Source organism: Podarcis erhardii (assembly GCF_964252035.2).
Source record: "Podarcis erhardii genome assembly, chromosome: 10".
Lineage (NCBI taxonomy): Eukaryota > Metazoa > Chordata > Lepidosauria > Squamata > Lacertidae > Podarcis > Podarcis erhardii.
In genome coordinates this window covers 35,247,473-35,257,868 of record NC_138500.1, presented here as the reverse complement: position 1 = coordinate 35,257,868, position 10,396 = coordinate 35,247,473, and the positions used below count along the sequence as shown (strand labels likewise).

The 10,396-nt window shown below is 39.1% G+C and overlaps 1 protein-coding gene across 2 annotated transcripts in view; it reads right to left on the bottom strand.

The window, feature by feature from the left end:
• Positions 1 to 10,396, bottom strand: part of BLTP3B (bridge-like lipid transfer protein family member 3B) — a 47,076-nt gene that overhangs the window by 10,838 nt on the left and 25,842 nt on the right. Inside the window, exons 16-21 of one of the 2 annotated variants that reach the window (XM_081878191.1) lie at positions 9,968 to 10,098; positions 7,866 to 8,016; positions 6,724 to 6,980; positions 4,659 to 4,767; positions 1,927 to 2,108; positions 242 to 1,273 (exon numbers count right to left, since the gene is read on the bottom strand). The exons of the other annotated variant lie outside the window; for it this stretch is intronic. Of the exons in view, the coding sequence (XP_081734317.1) occupies positions 1,148 to 1,273; positions 1,927 to 2,108; positions 4,659 to 4,767; positions 6,724 to 6,980; positions 7,866 to 8,016; positions 9,968 to 10,098 (956 nt within the window). The 3' untranslated portion in view covers positions 242 to 1,147. Of the gene's footprint in view, positions 1 to 241; positions 1,274 to 1,926; positions 2,109 to 4,658; positions 4,768 to 6,723; positions 6,981 to 7,865; positions 8,017 to 9,967; positions 10,099 to 10,396 lie in introns of those variants that run through there. 2 annotated transcript variants of the gene reach the window in all.

Below are 10,396 nucleotides of genomic sequence, written 5' to 3'. Positions count from 1 at the left end.
CACCCAAGCCAGTTCTTCACTTTCCCACACACATAAAACTCCAACCACAGAACTGTAGATATTAGGACTCTGGTTTGCACTTTTAAAAACAAGGTATTTCCCAATTCCGTAAAACATTGTATTATTCAGACGAAACAAATATCAGACGACGTTTTCAACAAAATGATTCAGAAAGGTCTATCCAAAGTGAATTTTCCTATTGGGTGTAGTCTTCATTATTTTAAAAACTTAGAACCTCCTGCACAAGTCTGTGCTTTTTATTTATATATTTGCAGCAGTTTTCAGCTGAAAACTAGAATTTAAATTTTTACAAGTAGCCCATAGTTTATAATGCAGTTTTACATTTTTAATGGAATTTCACAAGTCCAAGAGGGCAGTTGTTTGATTTCCCCCCTCCCAAGTGCATTAATATACAGTTAGATTACATTTTTACAAAAAAAACCCAGTATGTTAAAAGGTGAAAGTAAGGAATGTTCCTACAAATGACCAGTGATCATCTCTGAAGCCCTGGTCTAATCATTAATTAGTAACAGATCAGCTGACCAAGCACCACTCCAATATTCTTCACTGTACAATGGTCACAAATACTGGATAAAAAGAAACCAAACATTAGCATGGTTCCAGCACAGTTGGAGTGTTTCCTCATTTTCTTGGGTCACACCTTTCCAAGAGTGGTTTCAACACATTAACACAGCTGATAATGTAGGCATAAAAGGGGCGCGCAGTCCCAGGCAAGTTCTGTTGGTGTTAGGCCCAGTCTCTGGATGATTACTTCAGTATTAGTTAGCTACGATGGACCATGTTGTGCCCACCTACAGTTAATAGTGCAAATTTAATCTCCCTTGAATAGTACTTTTCTTCTACCAATAACAGAACTTTATCTTCACAAATGAAGATAGCCTAACAATGACACATGGTACATTTTATTCATGCCACCACCTATTAAACAAATTAGTAACATATAATAGAAATTGATTTTCCCTGCATCACTGCATCTTAAATTCAGGCTAAAGAGAAGCACATCCTAATTCTTTGAAGATGTTGACAAAACTGATTATTCTGCAGAAATTTTGTTCAGAGCTCAGGTTCCAAAAACAGTCTAAAATGTATCCCTTTTTGTTCCAGTGCAACATTATAGAGTCTTCTGTCATTTATTTTCAGTATTCATCATTTTCATTTGATGAAGCAGGGTGTCTTTTTCCAAGTGAGCTTCAGCAAGAGCTGTCTTAGCTTTGGCTAGTTCTTGTTTAAGACATTCATTTTCTTCAATCAGCTGGAATAATAAAGTAGAAATTAAGAATTTAGTAGTGTTATATACTATACGATACGATACGATATCTTTATTGTCATTGTCCCATGCAGAACAATGAAATTGAAAAACTACATAAAACATTTAAAAACCCCTAAAAACTCTGAAACCCCATTTTAAAATACACTATACTATAGAGACCCCTTATGCTGCGTTTAGAACCAGAATTGCATTTGCGTAGAAACTTTCTCAGGTGGCTAGTCCTGGCCTTTATAACCCTATACCTTCTTCCAGAAGGGAGAAGCTGAAAGTGATCATTTCCGGGGTGCGTACTATCCTGCGTTATCTCTGCTGCTTTCTTATGGCACCTGGCAGCATAGATTTGATCTAAGGTGGGACTCCTCCTTTTAACAAGTTTAGACTCCTCTTAACAATTTCCCCCCCAAATAATGCGTTCTTAACAAAAAACAAGAACAAATTTTCATGAGTTTGAACCAAAGGTATTAGTTATCTAGAATTACTTCATGTCCCTCTTTCAAAATGCTTTGTAAAGTTCATTTTGATGGGGGAATAGTTTGAAAAGGTATGGCCTTGAACAGAAGGAAAAAATCATGCTAAAACATACAATTTTTGACAAGAGACCTGCACAATGAAATGTTCTGTAGTTTTATGGTTACCTGCTCCTTGATCGAATCAGATAAATTCCTAAAAGGTTTAAGAGACCTGCTAATTTCTGGAGATGTTTGTGTAGATTGAGACAGACAATTCTGTTTTTTGTGCGCATCAACTTCAGCAGTTTGTTCTCTTGTATCATTACTTGTCTTAGTGTTTGGAACATCACTGCTAGGTGTTCGGTTATCTGTTAAAAATAAATAATAATTAAAATGGGTGATACCCAACAGTAACAGCTCCACTACTACCAGTCTATTTCTGGGCACAAATCAAAGCGCTGGTTATGACCTATAAAGTCCTACACAGCTTAAGTCCAAGCTATCTGAAAGACTTGCATTCCAGCCCGTTTTGACGTCCTTCCCCTGCTGAGGGACATTTGGTAGGAACACAGGAGGGAGCCTTCTCCGTGGCTGCTCTCAGAATTTGAAACTCCCCCCCCCCCCGGAAAAGTTAGACTGGCTCCCTCGTTCTTCCGCTGGCTAGTGAAGAGGGTTTTTTTCCCCCAACAGGCATTTGGGAACTGGCTGCTCTTAATTAAAAGGATGGCGCCATGCTGGTTTTTATTGTAATCATTGGTATGGTTTCAATAGATTTTATATATGTATATAATTTTAAGTCGATCAGTGTTTAATTGTTATTTAATCATTGTTTTCTCTGTGTTTTAGCAGTTCTCATTCTTATCTGTAAGCTGCCTTGAATCAGGAAAAAGGCAGAAAATATATATATATATATATATATATATATATATATATATATATATGTGTGTGTGTGTGTGTGTGTGTGTCATACTGAGTAGAAACATTGAAATCACTTGATAGTATCCAATGATTGTACCTCAACAGCAATTTATCTCAGTAACTTGAATTGTACAGTGTCAATATAAAAAAATATTAAATAGTTAATGATCTACAGCTAAAAAGTATCAAGTACTATGAAACAAAGCTGTATAGCATGAGCTTTCGTAAATAACTAATCCTTCAAAAAGTGCATACCTGTACAATCACACCTTCACATAACTATATCTCAGCAAACATCTTAAACTGAGATGCCATTATAATACTAGACTTTATGGTTCTAATGGGAGGTGTGTAGCCACAAGATACCCTTAAAAGGATAAGCTAGACTGGTCTAGTGGTTGTTATGATATTACAGTAGTGTTAATAGATGTAGCTAACCACTTTACCCCATCAGTCTTTTGGGGCATTCATTTTTTATTTTCCAAAATATCTTGATTGGAGGGAGTTCTATTGTTTATGAAGTAAATTATAACTCTTACTACTCAATACTACCTTTGCCTTAGTATCTCACTGCATCCAACACATAATATTATTGATAGTGAACTGAGTCAGTGTTCACATCTTTGATTTACCATTTACTTCTTCCTGTTAGTTTGCTAAATACAGATTTATGCCATCACATGTCATACTCCCAAATCAAATATCAGAATTTAAATTAATCCTTTGACACTTAAGTATCAGCAACTTCTTACGAGTTCTGAGCCAGATAGGGGCTAGGAATAAGTTTCCAAATTATCTGTGGCCCTCATTACAAACAGACATCGGAGATATATTTGGAAGCTTAACTAGTTATCCTTTCATATGTTAGTTTCAAGCTCATTTTTTGCATCTTCATCTTAAATTCTTTATAAATTTAAATGAGGCTGCTAATATCACCTATAGTGAAAACTACACCTATGTTGCATTTTCAAAAATCTTAATTTAAAAGTTTCTTTCTGTTTGATTTAATGCTATTTCAGTGTCCAAAATTACAAAAGCTAGTAAATTCTGCATTTGATATTTATGGTGATCAGGCAAGCAGCAACAACAGGATAATAATTTTAAAAATTCAATACCCTCCTTGTACTGTTGAAGATTGTTCACCCACTAATAAAGCTTGACTGATTTTGACCTATATGGTTCAATCTATTAGTGTAAAAACTTAGTCATGATTCATCAATGATATCAATCTATATGATAAAAAATGTTGTTTATTTTTGTTATGAATAAATATCATCCTTGCCTCATTCCATGAATTGGAAAAATCAGATGTTCTTCAAAATTAACAGTTGAACTTACAGTTTAGTATTTTAGCATTCTCCATAGTTTAAATGTTTTATTGAACTACCTGCATTCCCGCCCCCCTTATATAGCCCAAATGGGAGGGGCAGATGGGCCTTGTCAACCTGGGAAGGTGGCACATCCAGGAGAAAGAAAACTCTGATCTAAACCTTCGCTGCCTTGCGGGATACCTTCAGGAGAATAAAGGGCTAAGGAGTAAACCCTACACAAATCCAGAGTGGAGTCCCCAAGTTGATTGGATGGCACCTTTTACGCCTCCTTCCAGCAACTCTAGCAACCAAGTTGGTGCCAACATACTGCTCTGCTTTCCTTTGGACCACCATCAGCGAAGCTGAGATGGGGGTCTTCGTGTCTGGGCAGCCCAGGACCTCCAAACACACTGCCGAGGCTTGTGCCCCAGGGAGGTCACTTCAGTGTTGCTAACTTCACCCCTGGAGGTGCGCTCCATTGTCTCTCAAGACAGACAGATGCCAACATCAAAAATGGTAGAGGCTTGGACTAGATTGCGCAACACATGATTTTTCCCCATGACGATATTAGACTATAGTATTTATTTCTATTTTCTTATGAGTTTTATTCCACTTTCAATACAAATATTTCCAAGGTGGGTAAAAACACTAAGAATAATAATTTGGTAAAATAAAGGCAGGCAGGCAGACCTCTGATGCAAAATGAACCATCATCTTTCCTCTCCACCATAAGGAGGTCAATATTCAGCGTTACGGGGGCTGGTTCAGGAGCAGTTAGACTGTCACGTGGGCTGTCATCCTAGAAAATATAAGTGAAACGAGCATATTTTTTAAAATATATCACATTAAATTCAAGCAGACTGTAAAGTTCTCTGTGATATTTGAGTCAATGGCGGAACTCCCAAAAGCATCAAAGAGAGACAGACAGAGAGACTTTGCTTGCCACTGAGGAATGGCTGCTTCTGCATGCCCTACTCTCCTCTTTCACAAGCAAGTTTCTGACAGATGAACTCTGAGACTCTTTATACTGCAAAGAGTTCATGAGAATATGCTTCAAAACATCCAACTACCGTATTTTTCCCTCTATAACACGCAGATTTTTTCTCCTAAAAAGGAAGGGGAAATGTCTGTGCGTGTTATAGAGCGAATGTGTGGTCCCTGGAGCCGAAAAATCAGGCAAAAATCAAATCGCGGCGCTTCACAGAGAAGGGAAAACTGAAAAGAGGAAGCGGCTGCTTTCCTGCATTCTGCCTCAGGGTCTTACTGCCCACCCTCCTGTGTTTCGTTGCTGTGTTTGCTGAAACGGAACAAAGAGCAGGGAAAGCCCCTCTCCTCCAGGCAAGCTCCGGTGCTGCTGGGGGAGAGGGAGAGAGAGGGGGGAAGGGAGGGAGAGAGGGGGGAGGGGGAGGGAGAGAGAGAGGGGGAAGGGAGAGAGAGGGGGGGAAGGGAGAGAGAGAGAGAGAGAGAGAGAGAGAGAGAGAGAGATGGCTGGCTGGCTGGCTTGGGTGGGGGAAAACTTTTGCCTTTCTTTCCTCCAACCGGTTAAATCCCTCTCCTGCATTCTTAGCCAGCTGCTTCTCTGCACACCCCTCTAATGTCCCTTCTTTGTTTTTCCTTCGCTCCCCACTTAAAATGTGGTTACAAAGCATAGATCCACATGGATCCTCAGGATCTTTGCATTGGGTCACCCCAAATTCACCATCAGATCACATAGCATGTCCATGGCTACAGCCTGCCCCCCCAAAATCACGCACCCACTGTTGCCTGGGGCTGCAATGGTGCAAAAACGTGGTTAAAAAGCATGGATCCACATGGATCCTCAGGATCTTTGCATTGGGTCACCCCAAATTCACCATCAGATCACATAGCATGTCCATGGCTACAGCCTGCACCAAAAAAATCACGCACCCACTGTTGCCTGGGGCTGCAATGGTGCAAAAATGTGGTTTAAAAGCATGGATCCACAGGGATTTTCAGGATCCTTGCATTGGGTCACCCCAAATTCACCATCAGATCACATAGCATGTCCATGGCTACAGCCTGCCCCCCCCAAAATCATGCACCCACTGTTGCCTGGGCCTGCAATGGTGCAAAAACGTGGTTACAAAGCATGGATCCACAGGGATTCTCAGGATCTTTGCATTGGGTCACCCCAAATTCACCATCAGATCACATAGCATGTCCATGGCTACAGCCTGCACCAAAAAAATCACGCACCCACTGTTGCCTGGGGCTGCAATGGTGCAAAAACGTGGTTACAAAGCATGGATCCAGAGGAATTCTCAGGATTTTGGCATTGGGTCACCCCAAATTCACCATCAGATCACATGTCTGTGGCCACAGCATGAAGCCCAAAAATGATACATCCACTGTTTCACTCAGAATGTTTTTTCCCTTGTTTTCCTCCTCTAAAAACAATGTGCGTGTTATGGTCAGGTGCGTGTTATAGAGCGAAAAATACGGTAAATATCTCTAAAACAAGGCAGAACGTTGAATTTCACTTCATCTAATCTGGCAGTATAGCTGAAGACAATATAGAGCACTAATGTTAGAATAGCTTTCTATGAAGCCAAATTTTACTCAATAGTGCTTGTTTGAAAACATCACATCATTTAATAACTTTAGAGCTATTGACTTGTACCTAACAGGAGCTGTTAATTTAAGCTTTATTTATTTTAAGCAATGCTTTCCCTCAATCCCGAATTATCAATATTTACTCTGAACTGACATCAATCTGACTCCAAAAATTACATACTTTTAAGTTGATCCTTGTATTAGAAATTTTTATATTCATAGGCATCACTTCTGCAACCATTTCATCTTCCAAAAAACGTTGAATGTTCATAAGTGAAGACATTAGGAAATCAGCACTCAAGCCTTCCACATGACATTGTAGAAACCCATTTTTTTCTGATAGCAATGAATGTATTATAGCACTGGGTCCACTTTCCCATCTCAGTCTGATTTCAGGAGTTGATTTAACTGGCCCAGTCACAGTCTTAGGATCTGAACCTGTTATAAAACCAGTACAGAATCAGGTAAACCAGTTTTACATGACATTAAATGTCTCTTTTTTATAGTCCATCCTCCAACATGAAGTAAACACTGACTACTTTGAAACAACACAAGATATAATGGGGCTATGTCATCTACCAGACAGCTAACTTGTATTAGGTATTTTGATATAAAAATCTATAAAAGGATGGAAACTGCTTCCATAATCTTTACAGTCAAAGGGAGTGCAATCAGATAAAGGAAGTATTCATAATTTCCTCTCAAGTGCCTATTTTACAAATTAATTTCACAAACTTCATAGCATGTCTTCCTTTTAATGATATTTCAGATATACTGAATAAGCAACAAAGCATAAAATAAATCCTGCAGTATAATCTATGGGCTGTATCCAATGTTGTCCATGAATGAATGGAATAGACTTATTCTTGCTGATCGAGACTTTTTCTATCCCCTGCAGCCCCACTGCATGCCTTCAAAATCTGCTCTGCAGAGGTACAGAACACTTCAAAGCAGATTTAGGGGGCATGTGAAAGACGGGAAGGTACAGGAAGCTGAAGTGCCATTGCATGGGTGATAGTCCCATCTGCGCCACATTGGATTCCACTGTATGCTAGTACCTAACTGAATACAGAGAAGTCTGAGTGGGGGGTGGGTGGGGGGAATCTAGGTTCTGGCCTTTCTTCAGATAATTCCAGAAGAGTACACAGACACACCTACAAATCCACTAAAGGTAAACAATTTTCAAGCCCCTTTAAAGTCTTTAGTTGTCCAAATCTGTAGGCTATTTTGTAAAATACTGAAACCAACAAAACAGAATCCTTAAGACATTTTCACTAGTGTGAAAGCACAAAAAATGCCTTTTTATATGAAATTAGTTCTTACCTGCTGTTCGGTTGCAAAGGTAATGTCGAACACTGATATTGCCCAACTGATTTGGTACAACCTGGTTTACCTGAAGGCATACATCTGTGTCATTACCTCTGATGTCAATTTCACCATTAACACCAAATATTTTAAAAACCACAACAGACATCTGTCAACAAAATGAAAATACAATTAGTAACTCATCTGGGAAAGCTCATATTATGTTGACCTCCCCACCCCCACCCCCAACAAATGTGCAGATTCAAAGAATCACATAGTTGAAGTAACAGAAGGGAAATGAAAACCAATTTCAGTTAGAGTAGGTTCTGTAACCCATTGGGAACTTTTGACTCATAGCACTGAGTATAAAATTACTTACATCTGCTCCAAGTTGAACATAGCTATAGTTGGTCTTTAAGGTGCTACTGGAAGGAATTTTTTTATTTTGTTTTGACTATGGCAGACCAACACGGCAACCTATCTGTAACTATAGCTATTGTGTGTTAGTGATATCTGATACATCTGTTAGTCATAGTTGCTTGGATGAATTTCAGTTGTTTTATTTCGGGGATGCTGATTGAATATTTGGGCTAATAGATTATTTTTAGTTAATTTGGGAAGTTTATATCCTCCCTTTCCATATTATATACTCAAGGCAGCTCACAACATTACAGATAAAACAATGAAATAGCACACATGTCAAAATACAGAAGAGAAGCTAAAGAACTACGAGCTAATAAAACATGTATTTTGCAGGACAAATAACATAATCAACTCAGTAGGCCTCTGAAACAAAAAGGTCTTTGCATGGCAATGGAAGGCCCAAGAAGGGAACAGACAGCTTTCTTTAGGAAGAATGCTTTGGAGCATGGGCACAGTACTAAGAAGGCTCTCTCTCAGATGGTGGATCACTGAAAGGGTCTCACACAGATCTTAATGTACAGGTTGGTTTATACTGGAATAAGACAATCCTTCAAATAACTTGATCCTTTTAGGATTTTAGGTCATAACCAGCACTTTGAACTGGCATGAACTCTAATGGGATGTCAGTGCAATTGTAATAAGGGCACCACCTGCTCTACTATCTGGCTCCAGTCAGATACCTGTATTCTCAACCAGAATGAGTTTCTAAACACTTTTCAAAGGAAATACCATTGCCATTTTATTGCGGGCGGCTCTGAGCATTTTGCAGGAGAACGAGTTTTAAAATAAATAATTAGAACAAAATAATTGTGAATGTAACCCACAGAAGCTCTATTTTGGCAGCAGCTCATCAAAAAGCCCATTCACATTCATGAGATCCATGCAGAAGAAGGACTTCATATATTTATTTGCTTTCAAACATATGGAGCAATTTGTTCACCTTATGCTAGTTCATAAGCTTATGATTTATGCATAATAAGAAATAAAGACTCAATTGAATTTTCCTACTCTAAGCACTGTTCTGGGGGGGGGGGGGGAGAGAGATAATTAAATCCACAAGCCCCGTTTCTACTTTTTAGGGAAATACTGGCCCCTCTATAGAGTAGTTAAACTAAAGAGGCTGCCACAAAAGGTTAAAGTTACATAACCTTAAGTCTGATTCCATGGCTGTCTGCTAATTCCAAAATTGCTAGGGGAAGCATTATTCAACATATACAGTTGTACCTTGGTTTTCAAACAGCTTCATTGTTGAACGTTTTGGCTCCTGAACGCTGCAAACACGGAAGTGACTGTTCCAGTTTGTGACCTATTTTTGGAAGCCGAATGTCCAACAGGGCTTCTGTGACCTCCGATTGGCTGCAGGAGCTTCTTGCAGCCAATCAGAAGTCATGTTTAGGTTTCTGAAAATTTTGGAAGTCAAACAGACTTCCAGAACGGATTCTGTTTGACTACCAAGGTACGACTGTACTTTCTTTTTATATAGTTGCTAAAGCAGAGTGAAATCTGTAGCCTTTTCTCCTATTTCACAGAGGGCCATTTTTTTGTCCAGGCTGTGCCGCCCTCATTTGCATACTTTCCCCACCATCCCACTATTTTCAAAACAGCAATGCTTCAATTCTCATGACCAAAGATCTGCTCAAACAACCCCATCCAGTAGAAACGTTATGAAAACATCCTCCTTATTGGGAGACCATTACCATTTCTTCTTCGCTAGCATCTTGAGCACTCTCTGAAGCTGCGCTGAGGACATCCGGAGATGATCCGCCATAGTTTTCCATCACTGTGTTTTCATCAGGAATGTTTTCCAACGGTTTATTTGACAAGATAGCTTATATATTCATAAAAAGACAGATGTGTTTTACATTTGCTGTACATTTTTATAAAGATACTTCATGCAGTTGTCACTAGGTTTCTAAATTTTAAAAGGGGATTTAAAGATACACACATACTGCTGTGTACGTTATCTAGCTTTTATGGATGTGGCATACTGACCAGCTCAAATTCAGTTCATCTAACCATTATCTACCTACAGCCTCTTCCAAAAATACCACACAACTTAAGCAATTCACCCAGCGTTTGAATAGTCTTTTAGACTGCAGGAAGCAGCTCTCAAACACAGGGTGGCA